General features: G+C 49.1%; 1 protein-coding gene across 8 annotated transcripts in view; it reads right to left on the bottom strand.

The window, feature by feature from the left end:
* The window catches only part of DGCR2 (DiGeorge syndrome critical region gene 2), a 73,577-nt gene that overhangs the window by 3,883 nt on the left and 43,407 nt on the right, over positions 1 to 26,287 (bottom strand). For 4 of the 8 annotated variants that reach the window (XM_016120128.2, XM_016120130.2, XM_016120124.2 and 1 more), the window contains 7 exons: positions 23,719 to 23,844; positions 21,169 to 21,388; positions 19,404 to 19,480; positions 13,602 to 13,778; positions 7,295 to 7,498; positions 1,368 to 1,520; positions 155 to 391 (listed from right to left, as the gene is read on the bottom strand). In XM_016120128.2, the coding sequence (XP_015975614.1) occupies positions 155 to 391; positions 1,368 to 1,520; positions 7,295 to 7,498; positions 13,602 to 13,778; positions 19,404 to 19,480; positions 21,169 to 21,388; positions 23,719 to 23,844 (1,194 nt within the window). The remainder of the gene's footprint in view (positions 1 to 154; positions 392 to 1,367; positions 1,521 to 7,294; positions 7,499 to 13,601; positions 13,779 to 19,403; positions 19,481 to 21,168; positions 21,389 to 23,718; positions 23,845 to 26,287) is intronic. The other 4 variants (XM_016120129.2, XM_016120131.2, XM_036220144.1 and 1 more) reach the window with 2 other exon arrangements.

Raw genomic sequence — 26,287 nt, 5'->3', positions numbered from 1 at the left:
GCAGCTGCACTTTAAAGGGAAAACTAGAGAGCAGGAGAAGGCTGGGGAGAAGCGGGGTTCACAGCCCTGTGCACTGGGGAGGCCCGCTGGGTAGCCAGCCTTGCAGGCCGGGTAACTGGTGCCAGGCTGCTCCTTCTCCCCGTGGGGGAAGCACCTGTGGGGTCGTAGAACACGCTGTCAGGGTTGATGGAGGCCTCGTAGGGTGGCGGCGGGTCATCGGGCTGGTCGATGTCCGGGTACTTGAATGCGGTGTATGGGGGTGGAGGGTCATGGAAGTGGAAAGTCCCGCCTTCTCCGTCGTCAGAAAGGTGTAGTGGCGTCAGGCCTGTGCCAAACCCGTCTGGGCCGTAATCGAAGCCAGGGATCCTGCGGCCGAGGTTGAAGTGGTGCACTGCACAATCCAAGCATGGAACAAGCAACAGGACCATGTCACTGGGAGACGCACTGCTCGGCTCCTGGGCCTTTCCCCGCGCCTCCGGGACCAGAGCGCTGGACATTCTGTTCCAGCCCTGTGCCCAGCTGCTCACCTGTCAGCCGTATTAGGGGCCCGCCTAAGAGCCCTGGAACTCGCTCAGGCCCCCTCCATTAGGACATCCTTGCCCCTCGCCCACATATATCCATCACTGCAGCCTGCCGCTTCTGCCGCCGGCCCAGCCTCAGGTCTGCCTGCTACGCAATAGCCATCGCCACGTCCCTCTAGTTCTAACATGTTTCTGGGTGTCTGATGACTGCCCTGGGGTTCTGCCCACCCTGTAGCTCAATGAGAACTGAGGGGGGTTTTGGGAAGAACTGTGTCGGCTCACACTGATGTGGGGACTTCAGACCTGGCCTGGGCTCCATGGGAGGTGCCAAGGTCCCTACAGAGTTCTCTGCATCTTCCTCAGCAGTTCTGCCATCTTGATTCTGAACCCTCCCTCACCTGCCAGCACCTGTCCCGCTCCGGCCAACATGGGACTGGGAAGGCCCAGTTTGCTCACTGAGACAAGGGGTGACTTCAGAAGCTCTACGGTGGGCTTGGGCTGCTGCAGGCAAATCGGGCTGAGGAGGGTGAGCCATACTCTCTAAGCTGTCTAATGGCCATGGTTATCTGCTGCTCCTTTACCTGGCAGGAGGCCCACACTCATGGCTGTCCTGTTTCAGAAGGCCAGGGCAAGGGCGGGGAAGCCCGGGGTGAGCTGGCACTGCAGGTGCGTCCTGCCTCCACGTGCCCGTGGTCTCTGATTTTGGGTCCCTTGGAAAGCTCCTCCAGTACCTCAGGTGTTAGCTCAGCCCAGGAGCGGGTGGGTAGGTGGGGCAGAAACACCCTGGGGGCACATTCAAGGGCCAGCTGCACAGTGACCATGATAGGCAGGGGCTGGGACACTCACGGTTTGCTCCAATCAGGGACTCGATGCGCTCCCGGCGTCTCTGGCGCAGCCGGTGAACCATGAAGAGCAGCAGGGACAGGATGAGGAAGGAAGAGATGCAGCTAACGATCAGACGCATCCCACTGGCCATGGAGTCGAACAGGCTGTTCCCATCTGTCAGACCAGGAAGGGAACCCGCCACTCTCAGAAAAAGAGGTCCTGACTCAAGGTGCTTAGTGCTATGAGAAGGCCATGGCCCTCCATTAAGCAACTACACGGAGAATGCAACTTGCTTTGTGATTCAACCTTAGGATAGATGGCAGAAACAAAATAGCTCAAGATCAAGAATACTGTGTTAACTCTACAGGAGAGCAGCAGGTCATGGGCCAGGGAAAAAATTTTTTTCAATTATAGTTAACATTCGACACTATTTTATGTTAGTTTCAGGTGTACAGCACGGTGGCTGTGCACTGACACAATCCACAAAGTGACCCCCCTCGACCAGTCCAGCACCCACCCAGCACCAGTCACCGCAACACCGCTAACCGCATGCCCCACGCTGCACCCTACATCTCCGTGACTATTTTGTAACTATCACTTTGTACTTAATCTTTCACCTTTTTCACACAGCTTCCAAACCCCCTTCCCATATAGCAACCATCAATTTCTCTGTATCTATGAGTTTGTTTCTGTTTTGTTTGTTCATTAATTTTGTTCCTTAGATTCCACATAAGTGAAATCATAGGAAAAAATCTTTTAATATGACATGGGCAATGAACCCCTCCACCTGCTTCAGGTGTCATGGGGGAGCCATCTCTCTGGTCAGAGAGGTAGCCTGGCCTTTCCCAGCTCATCTGTTTTGGGTGACTGGGCATCTTCAAGTGCTATAGGCCTCAGACACCTGCTGTGTGCAAATGCCCAGGACAGCCAGTGAGCAAGGAAGTCTTCTTCTTCCAGGATCAGCATTCCTAAGAGAGCAAGAGAGAGCCGTGCTCTACACACCCAGGGAGAAGTGACCCCTGCAGAGGCCACACGCTTCTCTCCAGGTATTGAGTATGAACCTTCCTGCTCGAAAGGTGGTCATGAGCATCCAGGAGACAAACTGAGGACCTGTCGACATCCCTGTCCTCACTGAGCTTCCATGCACACGAGACAGACAATAATGCTGTACATGAATCTAAATTATGTGAAGTACCCAACACAATGGAGCAGGGTAAAGGGATCAGAGGTGAAGGGGACATATGTTCTCTGATGTGGGGACAGGGAAGGCCTTCCCACAGACACAGGGAGGGAATGAGGGCAGGGGACCAGTGAACGGTTTGGCTGGGGCTGGGTCTCTGAGTTTTATTCTTATGTGACAGGAAGCCACTGGGGTTGGAGTAGGGAATGACACTTCCTGAGGGGTCTGGCTCAGGCAACGCTGCTCGGAGGATGGGCTGCAAGAGAAGGAGTGTGGGAGTGCTGGAGAAGCCGGTGAGGATGCACTGCAGCTCCTGTGGGAAGAAGTGACAGTGGCCTGGACTAGGGGCGCTGACAAAGGGAGAAATGACAGCAAGGTCCATTTTGGACTCGGATTTACATGCCTCACTGATGGGCCGAGAGTGGCTTCAGTCTGCAGCAACCGCTGGGGAAGGATGCTCGGCCTGGGCCTTGTCTTACAAATGAGACTCCACTGAAGCTGTCAATGAGCCCATCATCTCAATCCTTAAACCACGGCAGAGAAACACCCCTCCCATCTGACCCCAGCTCCGGGCACACACGGGAAAGTGAGCACTCACAAACATACATGCTGACCCTCACCACGCAGCATGTAGCACCAGGCCCCAGAGGCGCCCCAGCCTGGCTATGCCTCTGCTGCTGGATGTGGGGGGGGAAGGGGCCATGGGGCTGTCCGCTCAGTGTCCCTACAGTCAGCCAGCTCCATGGTGAAGGCTGTTGCACAGCAGCTTCAGCAGAAGGCTGGAGTCTGGTCTGCACTTGACATCTGGGGCACAGACAGTGGGGTTCCAGAGCCCAGGTATCAGCTCTGTGGGTGGCACTGGCCTCACCTTCTAGCCTAGCATTTTTAAGTCCTCACTGATGGGCTCCTTCTGCCTAAGCTCACTGGAGCCACAGCTAGAGGGCGCTGTCATAGGACCTGCACCCCACAACCACACAGAACAGAATCAGGCACTGTGACCAAGACCCTAGACCAAGGATTCCAGGGGTAACTCTGTACCCTCCAGGGTACATTTGGCAATGTCTGGAGGCACTTTTGGTGGTCACCAACCACTGGGGGTGATAATGTAGAGATGCTACCGGGATCTGGTGGGTAGAGACCAGGGACAATGCTCAACATCCTGTTGTGCACAAGACAGCCCCAAGACACAGCGTCTGGCCACAAATGTCAACAGTGGTGAGGTGGAGACACCCTGCTCTGCCCTGGCACACACTGGGGCATCTCAGGTGCTCAATACGGAGCCGCTAAAAGGATGCTTGTGGGACAAGGGTGAAGGAAGAAAACCTGCATTTGGCTGAGTGCCTATGATGAGATGGTCCTTTCCTGATGCTCTCACTGAGATGTAGTCCTTGGAAGCAAGATGACTCTGCATGGGTGGAAGGGCTGAGGGATGCTGACTCCCGCCTCTGTGACAGCCACATGGCAGGTTCCCAACTACCAGCCCTGGAGACACTTCACAGCCAACATGGCTTCCATGTGTGAGAGGCCAGGCTCCTAGGGCCCTCCTGCTACCCTGCTGGCCCAGCCTGGTCTGCAGGAACACAGATGGCCAGAACTCACTCTTGTCCTGTGCCCATGGAGCCAGAAAGCTTCCCCTAAAGCCGCATTTACTGCTGACAACACCTGTGGAAAGGATATGTCCTCTCACCAGTTAGCTTTCTGTGATGCCTCTGCTCCTCTTCCAATTTCAAGGGAACGTTTCATCCTTATCCATGGCAGGAGGTCTACCAGCTTGGGAAGCTACTGACATGTCTGTTAATGGGTGGCCAGCTCAGAGATCCCAGGGATGTATTTAAAGTAGTAGCCCCCCCTGCCATAACTAACTCTTAATTAGTTCTAAAATAGCCTACGGCCATGCCATCCTGAACAAGCCCGATCCTGTCTGATCTTGGAAGCTAAGCAGGGTCGGGCCTGGTTAGTACTTGGATGAAAGGCCACATAGGAAGATGCTGTAGGCATAAAAAAAATAAATAAATAAATAAAAATAAGAGTTTGTAAGCTGACAAGGTCCTTGCACTCTGTGAGGTCAACCAAGGGTTATCTCGTCTAAAAAAAATAAAAATAAAATAACATAAACCCAAGGACATGATCAAGATCCCTGACCACCCCTCCATGGTGGCTACCAGAAGGAAGCATGTCCTAGAACCAAGCCACCTGCAGTCAGGCACGAGGAAGAGAGAGGAGCCAGAGGCTGGCTCAGTAGTTCCTCAGGACCTCTGACATGGCTGTTCCTTCCACGTAACAATGGACTGTATGAGATGGGGCTGTCTTCTGTCTTCTAGGTTGCTGGTCCCTAGCTAGCCCTGGCCCCCAGAAGACATATCCTGTTGGGGTACATGCTGTTGGATTCAGGCAACATGAAGTCTACCTGGCCTGACCCTCGGTGTGATGCCTGGTCCTCCCCAGCGTGGGTGTGAAGAGCTCTACCATATCGCTGAACCTGGTTACGTGGAAATGGCTCCAAATCTCCGCTGAAGACAGCAGGGGGGGCCAGAAGCTTGTCAGAAGTGGAGGCCAGTGTCTTGGACCCCAATGTGTGCTCTGCTACTTGCTGTTGCATGACCAGGCACCTCATCTCACCTCTTTTAGACTTGCGGCCCCAGACTGCCCCAGGGCACTGATGGGACAGGAGAGAAGAGCACTGGGAGAGATGCAGTCATCTGTGACTTTACCTGCACATGGAGTTGTCAGCTATGTTATTTTAGCCTTTCCGTTACATGTGGTACCCCATATGGATTCAATTCGTTTCCTTATGAGCGCTGTTGAACATCCTTTCAGGTGTTTGGCTGCCAACCTGTATTTTCTTTGGTGAGGTATTATTTTAAATCTTTTTGTCTATTTTTAAATAGGATGGTTTGTTTTCTTATTATTGTGTTTTTAGAGTTCTTTATATACTCTGAACACAAAACCTGTCTCATTTGTGTTTTGCAAATATTTTTTCTTGATGGCTTATCTTTTCATTTTCTTAAGTATCTTTCAAAAAGTGGACATTTTCAATATTCTTAAAGTCTATTTATTTTTCTTTTTTGGGTCCTGCTTTTGATGTCATCTAAAAATGCTGCCTATCCCTTGTCAATGTCTATGAAAATGTATGCTAAAATTTTGACTGTGACTACAAAGAATCTACAGATAACTTGGAAAGAATTCACCTCCTAATGATACTGAGTCTTCTGATTCATGAACATGGTGTATCTCTCCTTTTATTTACACCTTTAGGTTTTTGCATAAGTGTTTCATCATTTGTAGCATATAGACAGTGCACACATTTTCTAAGATTTATACCTAGGTATTTCATGCTCTTTAGTGCTACTGTAAATGATACTCTTCTTAAAAATTCAATTTCCAACTGTTTGCAGGCAGCATATATAAACAGGATGGATTTTTTCATATTGACCTAATATCTGGAGCCATTGCTTATTAGTTTCCTGTAGATTCTCTGGGATTTTCTTTGCAATCATGCTGTCTGCAAAGAGAGATGATTTCATTCCCTTTCTTCTGGTCTTTTCATTTTCTGGCACTCCCCTTGATATCCTGTACAACCCTGAACAGTCTGGTGAGAACAAACGCCCTTGCCTTGTTAGAAGAAACACTTTCTCAGTGTCTCCAGTTTTGGTGGCAGCATCTTCATCCCTTGGGCCGTGTGGGTACTTCCCAAGAGAAGGCACTTGGCCTGGGAGGTTGTAAGGAACCTGCAGAAGCAAGGCTGGTGCAAGCGGCAGGGCAAGATCCTGGCTAAGCTGCTCTGGCTGGACAGAAGATGCCTGGGGGCGCTGCTCTGTTAAGTCCTCAGGGCTACATGGGCTCCCTGGAATACACATGTCCACAGACTGGTCATCCTTGTATGTGTCTGGTCATATATGGGCTCCTCACTCTCTGCAGCTGACTGTGCACCTTTGATGAGACATGTGTCAGAGCACCCGCTTCTGCTGAGCCCTGGCAGCCTTTGACTCTGCTCTGCCCTCTTGCCAGCAGCCTTCTTGGTATCAGGGACACTGACACTCGGGGAAAGCTCTCACTGTTGTGGCCCTCACATGCCAGCCCCAACTCCCTTCGCACTAGTACTAGGCAACCCAGCCCCAGGGCTACCATGTCCCACCCAAGCTGCTTTTCTGCAGGGTTCATGAGCCCGGGGGGTTTCCCCAAGCCCCTATCCACATCACTCTCATACTGTGGCAGCCAAGAAAAAAATAAAATCATACTTTTGATTTATATTTCTCCTGAGATCATGAATTCATACAGAGATGCCAACTGCACTGGTGTGGAGAATGAGCCAACATGCTACATGGAGTCTGATGCGCGCTAATGGTCCTAGAGAGCAGAAGCCCACCTGCTGCTCTTTTTTTGGAAGTGGAAGGAAGGCCACCCAGAGACCACATGCCTGCATAGTGTCCACCTGCACAGCACCACCTAGTGGGGAGTTTTACCCTGAAACTGAGGGTGATGTTTTATCTTTTTCTTTAAGATTCCAACAGTGACAAGTGATGACTATAAACAATGAAAACCATCATTCCCCACCATTTTGACATACTCAGAAAACATGAAGAGCTCAAATGGGGGGCAAGGTAACTGGAAGTCTTGCCTGTGAGATAGCTCTGTGAGCAAATGCTGCCACTGCTGCTACACCATGTGCCACAAACTCTCACAAGTCCCTGCCACAGAGGAAGCAACGTGCCATGTAGCTTCTGGCTCTGAACAAGGAGGCTGACTCATGACCCATCATCAGTCTCACCTGGGTCCAGGCACATGAACTTGCAGCACTCCTTGGGATCCTTGCGGTACTGCTGGCAGCCCTGGGGCCGCTCGCAGAGGGCGGCCACACACATTTCTGGTTCCCCTCTATGGCAGGTACAGCTCAAACATGGGTCGTCTCCTTTGGGGGTGAAGTAGAACCCTTCGTCCACCACGTTGTCCTTGATGTCGACACACGTTTGACCTGCAACAGGCACAGAGAAGCACACACATATGTGTCACCAGCAGAACTAGCCCTGACTTCTCCATGAACGTGACAACAGAGGAGTTGGCAAGTTCGACCTGAGAGCCCTCTGTGACCAGAAAAGACACTAAAGCACACTGGTAGGACAAGGCACACCTGGCCAGGGCTACGAGCTGGGACAGCTAGGATATAAGGATACAGGGAAGTGCCAGATTCCAGGGAAAAGCCCATGGGAAAGAGTCTGCTTTTAAGTTGCTTAAGCAATTTACTTACGAGTTCAATTCTAAGAAACAGATGTCATGCGTACTAACCATTTTAAAATCAGAATGTAATACACACACATACACACGCACACACACACACATACATACATACATACATACATTCATAAAAATAAAATCAGAATGTATCTTGAATGAGCTGCCCAAGAAGCTGCTGGTTCCGCTTGGGAAGATGGTCCACTCGGTCTACTACCAAGACACACACAGTAAACTCTGTGCAGAGCTGACCTGAGACTAGAGGAAGACAAATGGCCATGGCCAGATATAGGGGAGAGCTGACAACTCACAGCCTTAAGCTAGCAGGCACACATGACAGATGCCAGGGGATGGGATGCTGGATGAGGCAGAGGCAGTCTCCAAAGAAACCTGTGCTCAGTGAAAGACAAAGGGACATGAGAAGGAAGTCTGTTCCAGTCTCCAAACGTGGGTAGGAATGTCTAGAAAAGCTCTTTAGAAATTCCACAACCACAGGTCTGTGCCTCACTTAAGACTAGAGTCAAATCTAAGTGACTCTTGTAGTCAAGAACTTTCAGGGCAAGAAACTCACATAAAACTGTTCTCTGCTAGAACAGAGAAGAAAAGAATGAAGAGAAATGAGAGAGCCCTCAGAACAATGTGGGATACATCAAATGTATCAACATACATAAAACAAGAGGGCCAAGAGAAGGGAGACGAAGGAGTAGAAAAAATATCTAAAGAGATAATGACTGAAGACTTCCTAAATTCATTAAAATAAAAAACCTACACATCTGGGAAATGCAACGAACTCCAAAAGACCTAACACATCAGACAGAGACACCACAGTGAAAATGCTGAAAGTGAAAGGCCAGAGAAAAATTTTAAAAATAGCAAGTAAAAAACAACTCATTATTTATAAGGAAACCCCAATGAGATAAACAGCTGACTTCTCAGCAGAAACAATAGAGGCCAGAGGAAGTGAGATAACATTCAAAGTGTTCAAAGAAAAAAACTGTCAACCAAGAATCCTACATGCAGCAAGGCTATCTTTCAAAAAAATGAAGGCAAAATAAAGACTTTCCCAGATAAACAAAAACTTAGAGAATGTGTTGCTTTCAGACTCACCTTACTAGAAACATCAAAGGAAGTTCTTAAGGCTAAAAGCAAGTGTCTCTCAGAAAGTAATTTGAATCCATACATGAAAACAAAAAGCACCAGAAAAGGTAATTATGTAATTATAAAAGACAGTATTAATGAGTATTTTTCTTTTTATTAACTGACTAAAAAATTAATTATATCAAATAATATGTGTATAATATAGTGACCAGCCGATATATAACATATAGAAATGTAGATGTATTATATATTTCAATAACAGCACAAAGGAGGTATGTGGAAACAAAGGTGTACTGGGCTGAAGAAATGACTGAAGATGGTGATTACAACAATGTATTGTTGGGCTTGTAATGCTAAGAAATATAATGCATCTAATAATAGTATCACAAATGAATGAAAAGGAACAGAGGATTTATAAAAGTAACATTTCCACATATAACTAAAATTAACCCAGTATAAATCTAAAGCTGATTCTAACATGTATATGGCAAGATATGTAGGTATTTGGAATTAGACAGTGGCAATGGTTGCACATGTCTGTGAATATACTAGAAAACATTGATTGGTAGATAAATTTAAATGGGTGAATTATAAGGTCTGTGAATTATATCTTAATAAAGCTATTCAAAAAAGAAATAATTGCTGAGATTTTCCCATAATTAATCAAACAGATACATTTCCGGTATCCTAAAATGACAAACAGCTAGACACAATGTGATGAAATTTTAGTGTATCAAGAAAGAGAACTACTCTCAAAAGTAATAAGAAAGATAACCTCTCAAAGTAACAAGAAAGATGAAGATTACCTACTATTCTGTGTTCTTTTAGGCAAAGGTCAGTTGTGGCTATAAGAGGGGGCACAGGAAGGCTCAGGAAAACATAGTTTATTATACTCAGTAAATGAAGTTTATTATAGGTTCTAGAGAGACAGTCACCATATGCTGAGAGGGTCACATGGGAGGAGAACTAAAGGCATGGCTCAACCAAGTGAATGGGGAACTGAGGGAGAGGGAGAGGGGGACGGGGAGAGAGGATGAGGACATGCACTCATGTGCGAGAATCTGCAGCAAGGGCCTTTATCTGGAGTCAGGGTGGAGTACAAGAGCAAAGGCACAAAGGGATTTCACTGGAGCATTTGAATGTCACTAGGTCACAGTCAAGGAAAGGCGAGAAGGGGAACTTATGGCAAAGGCCAACCTTATTACACTGCTGCACCTTGCTACCTGGGTGGAGTGCACATAGCCTGTTTGTGGAGCACGAAGATAGGAAGTTTAATAGTTGATCCTTGAAAAACAAGGGGGTTAGGGGCCCTGACCCGTTGTACAGTAGAAAATCCATGTATAATTTAAGTTGGGCCTCTGCTTCTGTGATTCCCAACCATGCATCAAAACTACAGTCCATGTGTAAGTGGATCCATTAAGCTGAAATATATGTTGTTCAAGGGTCAACTGTACAGATTCGTCACACAGAGACTAAGAGAGTATAGCACTAACTCATCTCAAAGAGCTCTTGAAACTTGTATTTGAGGAATAAAACTGAGCCCAGAAGGAAGAATTGGGATGCAAGAAGAAATAATAAGCAAGAAACTGATAAACGTGAGGAGAAATCTAAATAAATATTGATCTCATAAAACAATAAATGATTCATTTGAAAAGCGTAAAAACAAATTAAGCATCTGCAAGTCAGAAGCTGGGGAACTACTGGAGCTAAAGCAATACAAGGTCCTACATTATTCGGAAGGAAGTTAGAGACACAATCTTCAGATTTAGAAAAAATCAATTATGCCCTTTAAAAAATGAAAGAGTAACCACCAAAAGGATAGGCATATATAATTTATGAACTAGAAAAGGAAAAAAAGAGACCTGAGAAAAGCTGACTAATTCCATAGAAGTCAGGAAAAGAGAAAAAAGAAGCAAAAAAAAAAAAAAAAAAAAAAAATCTTGAGTAAATAGCTCAAAATAAGATGCTAAAAATTAACTTAAATATTTAATTAAAAGAGCACAAAGACATATCAAAAGGAAGCTAACAAAAATATTATGTAATAATAAAAAGTTACTATATATTGAGAGCGTTTCATACAACTAGGAGTGTTCTTCACACTGTACATATTAACTAATTTCTCCCAACAACACAGTGAAGTGGGTGCTCTGCTACCCCCTTTCCCTGATTTGGGACCCAAGAGACAGAGCTCAAGAAACTTGCTCAAGGCCAAACCTAGATTAAACACTCTGGCTATCTGACAATTTAGCATGTTCTCTTAATACCATTTTACAGCAGCCACTGGAAAAGAACCTGAATTTATGTAAAACAAAGAGAAACTACTATGGATAAAAAGCATCATTTCATAATAATAAAAAGGTTTAATTCACCAGAAGACGTAACAATGATTAAGGGCTTACATCCCTCATAACATGATCTTAAGGCAGATAAAGCTAAAATTAGAAAATATCAGGAAAGAATGGATGAATCGATATCCATACTGAGATAGTATGTTTTTCAACAACTGATATATCATGCGGTCAGAAAACAGAGTAATACTATCAATAAGCCGGAGTTAATAAATGTATAAAGAATCCTACAGCCCAGAGTTCAAGCACATACAAAACAGTAACAAAAACAAACTCAATTCAAGGCCACAAAACAAATTCTTACAAAGAAAAAAGAACATAAATATCACCTTATTTGATCACAGTACATTTAAACCACAACATTAAATTAGAGACCATTACTAAATACGGTCTATATCTATGGTTAACCTATGATAGAATGGCTTCTGGGAAGACGGTAAATATATTGACTAGGTAGAGGCAGGAGGCTTCCTCTGGGGTGCCGGAAACATTCCACATCTTGACCTGGGAGGTGGTTATACATGTGTACAAATTAGTCAAACTTACACTTCAGATCTGGCACTTATACTGTTTGTATGTATGTATGTGTAGGGAAAACTGAAACTTAAGTGCTTCTTATTAGAAATACTAAAAATTAAGGAGCCGAGAATCTAACTCGAAGCTAAAAAAGTGTAAACCTAATGACAGTAAAAGGGTAGAGATTGGCAGCAAAAATTAATGGCACGGAAAACAGAGCACTGAGAATCAATTACCACCCAAAGCTAGTTCTTCATAAAGACGAACCATGGTGTCAAACGCCCAAGCAAGACTGAGCAAGAGGGAAGGAAGAAAATAAAAATAATATTAGAAATTAAAAGGTCATAATGATAGGCATAAAATGCTTCAAGAAATCATAAAAGAATTCTAAGAGAATTTTGTAACAATGAATTAGAAAATTTAGATTGCATCGGCAATGCCCTAAATATGACTACTGAAATGGACTCAAAAGTAACTAGAAAATTTGAATATGTCTATAATCATTAAAGAAACTAAATCAATATTTAAAATCAACATCCAAGATATCTGTACACATACACATGTGAACGCACAAACCTCTTAGCTCTGTCCATTGAGATGATGTAAAAGCAATGAGCATAACCAGTGCGCAGGTCCTCTAAGGCTCCTTGGAGAAAAGGCTGATTCTAGAGTATAATAAAATGAATCTGGAAATGCTCAAATAATGATGGGGACATGTCAAACGGACAGCTTGTAAAATAAAAACTGATAGAACTAAAAAGAGAAGTAGACAACTCCACAATTCAATTTTGTGGACTGCAATGCCTCCCTCTCAACAATCAACAGAACCCCTAGATAGTACCTTGGCAAAGACAATATTTGACTGACCACCACAATCAACCAATAAGATCTAATTCTCATTCTCTCTCTCTCTCTCTCTCTCTCACACACACACACACACACACACACATGCTCCCATGCCACACCCCCCGCCCCCCGCCTTACTTTCTCTCCACTCAACAGCAAAAAACACATTTTTGAAGCATCCATGAACATTCAGACAGTATCTGGGGGCATAAAACATACCTCAACAAATTTAAAATAACAGTTACCATACAGAACTCATTCTCTGACTATAATGGAATCAAACTTGAAATCAATAACAGAAAGACATAAGAAAAATGCTCTCAGCGTATGGAAATTGAATAACAACCCGCCTTTGCCTCACAGGCTGCATCTGGGCACGATTCCACCCTCCGTCCACAGCAGAGGGGACTGGGTGAGGTCAGGGAGCCCTGCCCTTGATAAGCACAACCACACTGCAAACCCCCTAAGCTGGAAGAGACCTCGATGTGGAATGTGGGCAAGAGAGCTGGCAGGACAGGGAAAGACTTGTGACACCACAGACTGAAGAAGGGAGTGGTCCAGACAGGGCAAATGGAGAAGCAGAGTGAGGGGTCTTAGAAGGACAGCAGAGAGCAGGGGAGGTGACCAAGGGAGTCAGAAGCTCCTAGATACCACCATATTTGGCAAGTACTCCCGTCACCATTCTCATTTAGTCTCCTAAGAACACCGAGCTGAGAAGAGCAGGAATCACTGCCTCTAGCCTGGGAAAGAGAAACGAGGGCCCGGGATGGCAATCACTGCCCAGGCCATAGAGCTAAGCAGCAGGCCGGCCAGGCTCGTACTCGCCTTGGGCCCCAGCCCAGGCTCTTGCTTTCACCCCCAAAGCACCTGTGCACCTTCCAGGTAAAGTGTGAGTCAGGCACAGTGCGCCTGCTGTCCACTACACAACAGTTACGTTCACTCGTGGTCAACATCAAGGTCCAGAAAGTAGAAAGTCACACTCACGATAAGCACTGCTCCCTACGGCTCACCACAGAAATCACGTTCAAGGTGGCTTACTTCTTTTACACAGAAACGAAGACTTCTCGTTGCAGTTCTCGGCATGCCAGCTGTGCAGATCGTGGTGGCGGAGGGTGGGGAAGTGGAAGCATTGTAGCTGGGCACAGAACATGTTGTCACTTTCTGACATTGCTGAGGCGAAGATGGGGTTTGGGGGCAGGAACACCTCTGAGGAACCTGTTGGTGAGACAAAAATGAGGGCTGGCCTTTACAACATAATGTCAGCATCCCAATCATGCGCAGTCTTCACGAGGACCACGACCCTTCCAAACTGACTATAATCAGAGAGCTCACGGACTGCTAAGTCTTAGCTGTACTGCACTTAAGGCATTCGTTCACTCATGACTTCCCTTAGCTCCTCTGAAAGTGGGTCTGGGCGCCTGGACTCCGGGGGGAGCTCCTGTGAGGCCAGGGAGGCAAGCACATGAAAGCGTCATACTGGGCCGAGAGCCAGGGGAGGACTTCCCTTTGCTGGGGACGTTTAAAGGTAGAGCAACAACATGAGGAGTGAGTGAAGTAATGGGTTATAACACAGTGAGGAGTTCATATGGACAAAATGAATAAATAAATAGAGGCAGGGATGGGAAGGTTCTCCCTGAAAACAGAGTATCAACTGAGAAATGGAGAATGACTTGATGATGCCTACTACACCTGCTAGGAATACACAATTCAGGCAGAACTGTGGCTCCCACACCAACCGGCACGTTGAACTCTTGGAAAATGCTGGCTCTCTGGGAGCCACCTCCAGCTCCAGGGAGACTCTTTGTCATCCTCTCAGCTCCTGCCTTCCAAGCTGGGGATGAGGTGATCAGAAATCACACTCCCTCGCAGCTCAGGGTGGAGAAGTAGGGGTGTTGGGGGAGAGGGCCATGAACCTCGAAGCCTTTCTTCTAGGTCCCAGGAATCTAACACAGCCTCCTAATCATTCTCCCTCTGACTGAACAAATATTGGCAAGCCCCAATCCTGGACACAGGTACTCAGGGCAGACTGGGAAAGGACAGCGGGCAAAGATCCTCGCTCTGTGGAGCCAACATCTGAGTGGGGTTTGTAAAGGGCAGAGACTGATGATGAAGAGAATAAGTGAAGTATACATGTCGGAAGGTCACGGCTGCTACAGCGAGAACGAAGCTGGAGCATGGAGGTGAGGGCAGGCCTCGGAGCAGACATGGGAGCAGAAGGTGGAGGGAGGGGGCGCAGCAAAATTCCTGACACTGCTTGTGTTGGAGGTCCCCCGCCATCCACAGGCTCACTGATTTCCTCATGGAATCCCACATCTAGCCATAGTCACAGCTAAGATTTATTATAGAGATGCAAGATACACCAGGGAAGGGACCGCTCAGATGGAGTCTGCAGGAAGCCAGGCTTCCCCGGAGCTCGCCCTGCCTGAGGGAAGGTGCCAAGGAGTGGGCCTTTGCCAGCAGCGCTGCAACATGCGGCGTTTCCGCCCAGGGAAGCCTGGGTGTCAACCCCCTGCCCACCGCAATTCCAGGCCCACCAAGGGAAGCAGGTGTTCACCAAAAATCCTACTGTTCTTGAGGTCCTGACAGAGCAGGCTCCACCTACTCCCCGGCAGGTCCCACATGCTGGCCAAGGCCAGGCCAGCCATGTTCCTTTCTTCTGCAGCAGAGTGCGCCCGGAAACGGGAAGCAGTAGCCCAGGGAGGGCTTCAGTGGGAGCAAAGGTGGCCCAAGGCACGAGCATGTGGCAAGAGCAGGCACCCCTGTGGCTGTAGAGAAGGGCTCAGGGCCTGGTGGGAGTGGTGGGCAGAGTTGGAAAACCCACTGCAGGTCTCAGTGAGGACCGTGCCTTTGTGGGGGCGGAGGAGGACCCTCAGGCAGCCATCTGAGGAGGCTGGAGTGGGTGGGGGTGGAAGCAAGGAGACCAGGCTGGTGGCGGTGGCTGAGGTAATTTAGGTGAGTGACGTCAGATCTGGGAGCTGTCACCTGGGGACAAATGATGAGATTCTGGACGTGTTTGAAAGGGTGTGAGGTGTGAGGGGTTGGCTAGGGAGCATCCGCATGTCTCCGGCTCCAGCAGATTCCTCTCCAGGGCCTGCCACTACTTCCTGACAACCTCTGCCATCAACATTCTGCTCCGCCTGAAGGACCTACATCTCGCAGGAAGGCACCGCAGTCATCCCAGGAGCCACGCAGGCATGGTGCCATCTCCTACCTGCAGACCCCCACTCATTTCTTCTGCCTTTACCTCTCCTGCACACCCATCAGGCGGCCACTCCCACCTCCTTGTCTCTGTGCCCTTGTTCCTTCGGCTTGAAGAATCACTTCTCCCACTCCCGTCCCCAATGCAGGACCTCGCCTTTTTATCTTGGTTCTGAGGCACTCTTATGGTTCACCTTCTTCACTAGGGCCCGCCAAGGGCCTGTGGATCCTCACAAATGCCCCGTCCTAGAGGCAGTGACCTCATTCCTGGGCTGCCTTCCCAAAGCGGAACTGCAGCATGATGGAGTCTAGCCTGACGGTCACCTACCGCAGGGGACATTGTCTCTGCCTTGCACCTTCTAGCGGCTGCTAGGCCAGCCCGAACCTGGTCCTTCCCCTCAACAGTCCCTTCTTCACTGCTGCTGACAGAGGCTTCTAGATCTGACGTCCCACGGGCAGGTTCTGGGTGGGTCAAGGGACACTAAAGGGTCACATCCTCCCAGGGTGTGGGCACCAGGGCTGAGAAGGGCTTCCTAAGCAGCACTTCTGATCTCAGCTCACCTGTGTCAGGAATGTGCCCCTAGAGGTACATACATGAGACGCAGTGCAGACAAGAAGGACAAAGTCGCCAAACATCTTAAATAAGCAAGTTACACAACACGTGGACACATCGAACACACAGCACGTTTGTTTTTATGTTTAAAATAAATACCAAGTGTAATAACCAGAAGCGGAAGTGACACCGTCATTGGAGGCTTGTGGGAAAACGTGGATGAGTCTCTAGGCAACATGGATCTGTTTTTTTCAAATTAGGGGCACACATGTTATGAAAACGATGGCCCCGCGTTCTCTGTGGTGGCTGCTCCTGGTCTCTAGCTTGCCAGGACCCGGCTGCAGTCACATCCTCAAGGTCTTACCATGGGGCAGGGCCGATGGGCTGGCAGACAGGGGCTCAGAGGCCACGCCTCCCATTCAGGGGAGAGGCCAGGGGACTGCGTTCCTGAAAGCCCTCTCCTGCTCAGTGCTCCAACTTAAAACGCACACGAGGAGTGCCTCGTCTGTGTTCACCAACAGTACCACTCACCCGCTACTGTGCCAATACATACCACACACACGCACAGGAAAATGTTGGACAAGATGTAGCTGAAACAAACATTTTAAACATTTTCCCATGGTAGCTTCCTACTACTATTAGCTAACATTTTCAGGATAATCTTGTCTTAGGGAAGGACTCATCATTACAGACCGAAGATTTAAACCCACTTCACACCATTTTTGTGGACATCCAACCTCCCAGACCTGGCTGGATCCCATTTTGTACCACCAGGTCACATTCCTCTTAGAAGCAGGACGGGGGCTCTGTCATTCTCTCGTTTGTTGGGGATTGTGTTCTCAGCATTCTTTTCACTCTGCAGTTTCTTAGCAGAAACCTTCAAATTACTTTTAATACAGAAATGTTCAAGTACACAGAGTAAATGAATGCCCTGCCCTCCATCCTGCAGTTTGGTTCATCCCTTCCCCCTCTCCCAGGGGGCTTCTCCCCCTGCAGACATCACACCCTACATACACACAGGTACTCATCTCCTAAAATCACACAACCACAATATTATCATCACGTCTAAGAAAATCAAGTCACTCTCTACTACAAACTCATATCTAATTCCCTTCACTGTTCCCGAGAAGTTTTTCATAACTCCCCTCCCAATCTAGGATGCCGTCAAGGTTCATGTGTTATATCTGGTTTTATGTTCCTTTAATGTCTTCGAATCTAGAACAACTCACGATGTTGAGCTGTGTCAAGTGTCCAGGCCAGTTATCGTGTACAGAAATCTTTTTTAGCCACACATTCATTTTGTGGCCACTACTTAAATCCTTAACAGAATTCCCAAGTCCATTTAAGCAGGCACAAGCAGCCAGCCACGCGCTGCACCATGCAGAGCTGCTGGACATCAGGGCCCCGCAGCGCTGCCTGTGTGGGTGGCATGCCTTGGGGCCCCCTACACACTGAACCACCACTGCCAGTGTTGACACACTCATTAATCTTTTTCTAAATTTCAGGTCCCGCTTCTCTTGCTCCCATGGGGCCACAGAGATAAGCGTGCTTATTAGAGTCCACCTAAGGCCCTTCCATTCCCATACTGCAGATAAGGGTACCACATCCCTCCTAGCTCAGAACATGCCATCATACCACGTAGACTCATGATTTCTCTTTTGAACTATCAGTATCAAGAAGATAACCATGGCCTGGAGTGTCTACACTGTCCTGAAGGCCAGCACCCTCTGTAGGGGCCTGGGCTCTGGCTTAGGATTCACCTCTGACAGCTGTGATTAGGGCAGATGAAAAACTACTAGGAGAATTATCTTCTGCAACGTACACTGTGACACTGGGGCCTGGAAACCCAAAAGCCACTTCCATTTATTTGTCAACTACTCCTGTGGGAAATCTAAACAATATTCTTACGAACTTTGGGATTGTCGGTGGTACTTTCAGTAGGACATTCGGAAGGTATGAGAATGTGGTAACATCCTAAAGCACGAGCAAGGGACAGTGGGTAAGGCCCTCTCTGCTGGGGCTTCCGTGGTCTCTACCTACACAAGCTGCCCCTTCCCAGGTGCCAGACTCATCACCCCCTGCCCCGTGGGGCCCTGCCTCTCTCCAGAGAAACCAGCTGTCCAGGGTCCTGTTTCTTCTCAACACAGATCCTATCTGCACCTTCACCCCCTCTGTGCAGAGACATAGCTGGTCACCTGCTACAAGGTCACTCAGGCTGGGGAAACAGGTAAGCTTTGCTTGAGCTCGATGCCCATTTGCTCTCTGCAGTGAGGTGACAGAACAAGATGCCTAGGGTCCCTGGGCTCCCCACTTCTCATTGGTCTTTCTCAGAGACACGTAAGACATCAACAGTAGGACTGGGATATGTTTGGGGAGAAAGAACAGGACCCAAGCTCAAGTCAGACACCCAAAGAGCAGCCCAATAGCTGAGGACTGATGAGGGACAGGGCGGGGGAATGTGGCTTGGGTGACAAGTAGAGAGGGGGCACATTCAGGGCCTGTGTGAAACCTGAGCTGGGGCAATGGGACTGGAGGGGAAGGACAGGCGGAGCAGGAGCTCAGTGCCCACACCAGCCAGGCCTCCTTCACGCTACCTTGGTATTTCCAAGAACTAAGCAAAAAACTCAAAAAGCAGCATGCTCACTCACACACACTCTCACACACACTCAATCTATTTTAATTCTATCTGCCGATAGCTTTCCTTCAAGCTTTGGTTTCTAATACTGGACTTCTCTGTCCTAGGAAGCTTGTCCTTCCCTCTCTGGTTCACGTTAGCAGCACACTTTGTATATTTATTTTGTGCCCCAATTAAAGTCCTTAACTTTAAAAGGAGAATGAACCGTCTAGAAATCTGACTAAGTGATAAGCTCCAGCCCTGCACGGAGCCTAGAAGAGGGGTCTGGCTCCAGGGCACCCACCTGTCATCACGGCCGTTCCGCGAACTGGGGCCCATTCCTCTCCATGTTTTTGCACAGGCACCCCTATTTGCCAGGAATTACCAATGAGAGGGGGGCAACTTGCCCCCTAGTCAGGATGGTATATCCAGACTTCAAACTCAACCACCTTTTTGAAAAACCAGAAAGGCTTACCTTTGAATGCGACCTCCCAGTGGCCTTCTAAAGAGCGGTTCCGGCCAGTGACGACATACCGGTAGCCAACCCACAACCTGCAGGAGGACAGAAACGCAGGGGACCTCAGCGTGGTGGCAGGGAAGCAGCCAGTGATTGTGCGTGAGTGTATCTTAATAATTACACCGTCCATTAAAGCAATGAACTTCTAAAACACTAATGATTTTTTAAACTTTTGATACTTAATTGTAATAATAAAATGCATTACAATTCTAAACAAATTCACAGGCCAGAAAAAGTTTTATCTTGGGAAACTCCTGCCAAGACTGTTCATATTAGTTGATTCAATATGGCTTTCACGTTCTAAGCAAGGCTAACCCTGTTTGGGGTGAACACAGAACCAACTGAATATAATTCTGTGAATGCACTAAAGGCACAGAATGGTACCCTCTAAAGGAGTGAATTTTATGGTATATAAATTACACATTTCAATAAAAATCAAACCCATGATTATACTGTGTGGTGGTGGATATAACATTGTGCACGGCCTCCCAGGGGGTCTCCAGATCAGAGCCAGCCTACCCATGCCTGTAGCTGCCCCGAAGTGCACGTCACAGCACTGAGGGGGCTGTGCCTGCAGACCTGGTCGACCGTCACAGCCACCTGCTCTGTGTGCGCCCCTCACCAGAGCAACCCTGGAGATGTCATCAGCAGGGCCACTGCCGCAGAGGGAGCCCTGGTACAGTGCCGCTCTGCCCGTCAGCCTACCACCATGCATACACCCACCCTGAGGAGATGAGTGTTTTCCTGCCCACTGGGACGAGCCCTCTCGCATCTCCATGGACTCGCAACTACCCTGTGAGCTAAGAGATATTTTTCTCACTTTGTAGCTGCAGAAGGAGAAATCGCACAGTCTCATGATTTGCCAGTGTCATGGTGAATGACAGTGGAGCCAAAACCCAGCTCAGGTCGTAAAAGCTCTCTCCCGCCTGACACAGTCCATCGCGCTCCTACGGCAGCATGACAGCCTGTACCATTGCTGGGAGTGGGGGGCACTGGCAATCTGGTGACCCCAGCAATTCCTGCCCGCACCAGTGGATGGGGCAGCACGAGCCTGCACACCACAAGCCTTGGCACACACCTGTCTCCCAAGCTGTGGTCTGGGAGATGCTGGCAGTCAGCCAGTTTCCATGCTTTTCCTCGACACTATATAGCCTCAGGGGTCAAGAGCCAGGCTTTGGAGTCAGGCTGCCCAGGCTGGAACACAGGCATACTCCAGCTAGTGTGTGGTCATGTGCTCGCTCACCTGGGCCCCAGTCTTCTCGCCCACTGGCCTCCTGTGTTTCTGGGGGAACTGAATGAGCAGGCCCCCAGAAGGCACAGAGCACAGGGCCTGGCAGAGCCCACTTTCTCAGAAGGAACTACTACCCACCTGCGTACCCCTCATGCTAGGCCCAGGATGGCCCATACCAAGCAGCCCCTCCTGACACAGTCCTGGTCCCCCTGCAAGTTAGCAACTAGAGCTGAACCCACATAGGGGGACCAGTGAAAGGGAGTGGCTCAAAGTGACAAGGTAGGAGCCTGTCTCTACCCCTCTGAGAGCCCCACCCCAACTCAATGCTCACTCTAAACCCCTGGACCTCCATTTGTTTCCAGTGGGAGGAGCTGTCCTCCTCCAGATGTCGACTGCTGACTATGCTTTAGGACTGCCACGGCTGCCAGGGGCCACGTGCTCAGTGGGCATTAGTCTGACCCCCAGATCCCTGGGTCCCCACCTAGAACTTACTTGTGCTGGTCCTGCCAAGCAAAACTCCGCTCCGGCTGGTCCCATTCCTGGGCCAGAACGAAGTGCAGCTCCTGGTCGGTGGAGAAGGTGGCGAGGGAGCCGTTGACGCGCTGGCAGGTCTGTGCGGCATCCCAGTAGTTCTCCCCGCCCAGGTAAACTCTATAGCAGCTGGCCGTGCCTTCGTAGTGGCGCCATCCTGTCGGGCACTTCCCTAAGAAACATGAAGGACGGAAGGGGATTGTCCCCCCCAAGTTAGGATCCTCACTCCAGAACGAAATTATCTATGCTGCTCTGAAATCGCCATCGCGAAACGAGGAAACTGAGGCTCAAGAGGAAAAGCTCTGCCTCTAAGACCATGTACTTTGTGTAATGCTCAAGTGTCTCTAAGACACAGATGCAGCCTAAGGTACAAGAATACTCAGTGATTCCTCCCATTTCTACAAGGTCTTTTAATTTACGTGGCAGTAAAGACTAGTTGCTGAATTCGTTCAGTAAAGTGAGTTTCATTCTCTGATTAAGTCTAGTTGACAAGACAGCAGAACTCCCACACCGGCTCACTGCAAGGCCTGGCAGGAGTGAGCAGGGAGGCTCCCCACCTACACTGCCCTTGCTGCCCCAATGCCAGCTCTCTAGCCACCCCGCCAGCAAGCCCACTGCTTCCGGAGCCTGGTCCTTGGCCCTCTTCTGTTTACGTGAGTGCTGGCCAGTACTCGCCTCAAACAGGCTCAAGAGATTAGAGCTGGAGGGGCCACTGAAATTGTAAGACCAACTCCTACTTCCCACAGATGAGTAAGAGGGCCAGGTATTCCATGGTGGGCAAAGGCCAAGTAGCCAGTTGGAGCCTGGGTCTTTGTCAGACAGGCCGGGCCAGACATCTTGCCAGGCAGATCCGCCCCAAGGGTTGAAAAGGCCCCCATCTCAAATGGCCAGCCTTGGGTAAGGGCAGCAGCTTGTTCTATAGAACCTAGAACTTTCAAATGCTGGGGTACTGCTTCTTAACTAAGAGTACACTGATGAAGACTAACAATCTTTAACAAAGTCAATTAACAAAATGCAATTTTTAAATAGATGGCCTCTGGAACTAGTAAACCTCTTAAAGATTGATGCTTGTGTCTTTATTACTTAGAGCACATGTGTGTGTAACTTATGAACACGAGGACAGAGATTAAAGGACAGGAAAGTCTGGTCCCCGAGCCAGTGAGGCACGCCACAGCACTGCTACAACACAGCGGGACAGCATCACCTGTCCATGGGGAGGGCCTGCTTACACAGGATGGAACACGCAGGAAGGCCTTCCCTGTAAACAGGAACCAGCCCTTAGGGCGCATCAAGCAGGGGACGGGAGGTACGCAGAGTGTGGCATGGGTGCGGGGGCAGGGGATCGTGAGGTAGCCTTTGCTGTGTGTTTCTAAGCCTCCTTCCCACAACGTGTTCGACCTTCCATACCCCCTGTGGGTGGACTCTGCCCTGTCTCCAGGTTAGAGCGGGTGAACACCGAGGTGTGCAGCAGCCGAGCATCTCGGCTGGCGAGTGGCAGTGCGGGCTTCCATCCTGGTGCCTCACCCACGTCTTGGGTCCAGAGGAAGCCCTCTGGGGACAGAAGACAGCGAGTGGGGGCAATGGAGGCAAGGAACATTAGTTTCTATTGGCGTATCTTTTTTTTATCTTTTGAATTTTGTCTCATTATTCCCTAGGCAGAAATATTACCTATTCAAAAGAAAGTAGGTAAATGACAAAAGTACACGGGACTAAGAATTGTGAGTCCATGGGGCTGAGTCCTGGAGTCACCTTCTGTGACCTCTCAGAGGTGCGGTCTCCTCACTCGCCAAGCTTACACTACACCCCTGCCAGATTGTATGTGCTGAAGCTGAGCACAACGTCGGGGCTCAGCGGCCGGCTGACTCCACTACCCTGGCTCGCACAGTTCCCATCAGAGAACCAAGGCTTCCCACGAGGTTGGAGGTATGGGGAGCACTGGTGGCCTAGCAGGGTGCAAGGAGACCTCAAAGGTACTTCCCGGTGCTGAGCGTCTGTGGGGTGAGGACTAACGACCATCCAGCGCTGAGGCTTAGGATTCCGTGTTGTTTCTTGCGCAGCAGTGAGTGTGCTCGTCATGCCTAAGCATGTCCGTTCGGCTGTGGTTTTCCTGCCTTTCAACTTTCCTTAATTTTGTTATGCTCCTTTAAAACCTTAATGTCACAGGGCATTCATTAAATACTCGTTTTTTTTTTAAAAAAAAACAGAGGTAGAGACTTCCCACACCATCAGCTGTACCTAGTCTCTTGGAGCCTGTTTCCAGCTACGGAAGGGCCGCTGCGGCCCAGCCCTGAGAGGTAGCCACCTCTTGAAAACAAGCAGCCTGGTTCCAGAGGCCAGGTTCACATCAAGGCTTCACCGCTCAGGGCCTGGATGGCCTTGCACAGCCTCCCTCACAAAGAAGGATGACAGTTCCCAACCGCCCTGAAGGGTCATTTTAAAAGACACCCTGCATACAACCATGTGGGGCCTCAAGGCTTAGGTCACGAACAGGCAGGCAGGTCTGCAACTTACTGCTGAAGCGGACGGGCTGCGCCACGTTCACCGCGTGGAAGTGCATGGGGTTGCCGCCTCGGGCCCTCCCTTGCCGCGGATCCACAGCTTCCTTCCCATGGTACGGACGAGACTCCCCAGTCACTTCTGAAAGCAAAATGAGAAGCGGGCTCTAAGCACCACCCCTACGGCAGCGCGGTCGGACTACTCGGGGCTGGGAGGAAGTGAGGTCTCCCCTTCACGGCACTTTCCAACAGGCTACTGCTGCCACAGCTCAGGGTGAGCCTTTCCTGCTGAAAACCTCTCAGTAGGCTTTAGCCCCATGGGGATTCTCTCCAGAACCCAGGCTGTCCTCCCGCCCCCAGCATGCCTGGGAGCCTCCCGTTAGCATGAAGGGGGATCCACTGTGTGTGATCCCTTCTGAAATGCTTGGCACTGGGCCCAAGTCACCGTCTGTCCACCTGACTGCTGGTCCCTCTCACAGCCCCAAGGCCAGGGCCTTAGTACATTCCTGACTGGTTCCCTGGCTCCTGCCACAGGCCCTAGTGTGTAGCGGGTCTCGATGCATGGTTGGAGGTGTGAACAGGAAGCTGCTGGTCTAATGGTCATTTGTAGGTCAGTCCTTCCATCCTCTTTTCTGTGTTCAGCCCCGAGAAAGGAGAATGACTCTCTTCCCTCTCAGAGAAGAGAACTTCGTCAAGGCATAGAACAGGAGAGAGCCAGAGGCGATGTCCCTCCTGGGCCGCCCTCCTCCCCACTCTGCCTGCATGGGGGGCATCAGTGAAAAATATCTGGTGCAAGGTCAGGACAGTGACAAATTTGGTCTGCAGAGTCACACAAACAGAACCACAGACACATGAGCCTTGATGTGCCTGGCTGGCCTGAGGCAAAGGACACAGGAAGTGGGCCTGGCTTGGCTTGGCAAGAGGGTGTGGCATGGCATGGGAGGTGGAGGAACATGATGGGTCAAGGTCAAGGCGTTGCGGGGCGGGGCAGCCTCCACTCTGGGGCTGGCAATTAGCCCCAGTGACTAAGGCTTCTCCAGCCGTCTGGTTCTGCTAGAATCACAGACTCTGATATTTTTATTTCAAAAATAATCTATTTTTTTCTCACAAGATAACAAATATTCAATGTAAAGTATTTGAGAAACATGACAGTTTGATAAGACAAAACATATTAACTATGTTAAAGTCCACCCTTCCAGTCTTTTTTCTGTATAAATCCTTAAAAATATTTGGATCACATCAAACACTACTTCAGAATTTGCTTTGTAAGCTTAAGACTATAAACTGCTTTCCATATTCTTAAATAGACTTAAAAAGATCACTTTTAATGGCTGCATAGTATTCCGTGAATGGATTTCTTTAATTACCACAATCTCCTATGGTTCAAGTTTAGGTCGTTTCTGTTCTTCCATTACTCTACAAAAGGTTGTACTGAAAAAAACTGGTACAGAAATCTGTGTGCCTCGTTATTTCCTTTGGATACCCTGGGCAGTCACGAGCCCTAGCAGCTTGGTTCTTTCCCCGACTGAGTGTTCAGGAGAGTACTTCCAGCTCCTTTCTTGTCACGGGATGGGGATCAGGTGCCATTAGATTGCGAATCACTCTAAAATATAAAATCTGCTACCAGTGTCTGAGATAAGCTCAATGTAAAGCAAAGACCTCGAAGGAGAAGCATCCTCAAGGTCTTTGGAGTGACCTTACCAACACAGCCATGTCATTTGCTGCTGACCCTGCAGAAGACGGTCTGTGGCTACAGCTACTCCCTTCTCACACCCAGCCCTAGGTGCCGGTGATACCAGTTCTCTAGGGCTGGGGTGCCCCGTGCCTATGTCCTGGCACCAATGTTCCCGGGAGGAGACTGGTGGCTCTGGAGCAGCGCTACACAGCCCTCCTCCACCCTTCCTGAGGCAGGCAGAGGATCAGGGAGATGCGTACCGGCCTTCTGAGGGAGGGTGGACTTACAATTGGGAGATGAGGGAGGGGAACGAAAGGGTGTCTCTGCAGATGGCATGGCTTGGGCAAAGGCGGGCATGTCTGGGACAGGCTTGAGGACAAGCTTGGGTGTGGTGGAAGTTACGCCTGAATTCACATCTCCCTTCTGTCTGTTCAAACGAGTAAGACCTGCGATTCTACTTTGTGTCTTGGCCTTTTCCCCAGACCGAGCATAGCACCTGGTATATGACAGGCCGTAATGCTCACAGAAAGACAGATGGATCTAGGACAGAGACGGGAAGAGAAAGAAAAGGTAACAGAGCACTCTGCTGGGTTGCATGGCACTGAACACCAGGTGGCCTAGATGCTGACTTTGCTGGAATAAAGCCATCTGCGGCCTGGGGGGTGGGGGTAAGGCAACCCGTGAAATAGTTAAAGAAAGCAAGCCTCGTGGAGATGGAGGAAGTTACTTTGTGCTGAGCAGGCTTCTCTGTGGTTCAGGTGGCAATTCTGAGCCCTTCTCTTTCCCATCATTTTTTTTTTTTTCCTATCCAAACACCCACGTCCATCTTCTCATCATTCATTTATTCGGTGCCCATTACAAGCAACCACAGAAACCCACCAGGACAGACACGGGCCTTTGCTAGCAAGAA

Source organism: Rousettus aegyptiacus, unplaced genomic scaffold, assembly GCF_014176215.1.
Source record: "Rousettus aegyptiacus isolate mRouAeg1 unplaced genomic scaffold, mRouAeg1.p scaffold_m13_p_5, whole genome shotgun sequence".
Classification (NCBI taxonomy): Eukaryota; Metazoa; Chordata; class Mammalia; order Chiroptera; family Pteropodidae; genus Rousettus; species Rousettus aegyptiacus.
Note: the sequence above shows the minus strand (reverse complement) of the source record. Positions and strands in the feature narration are given on the sequence as shown.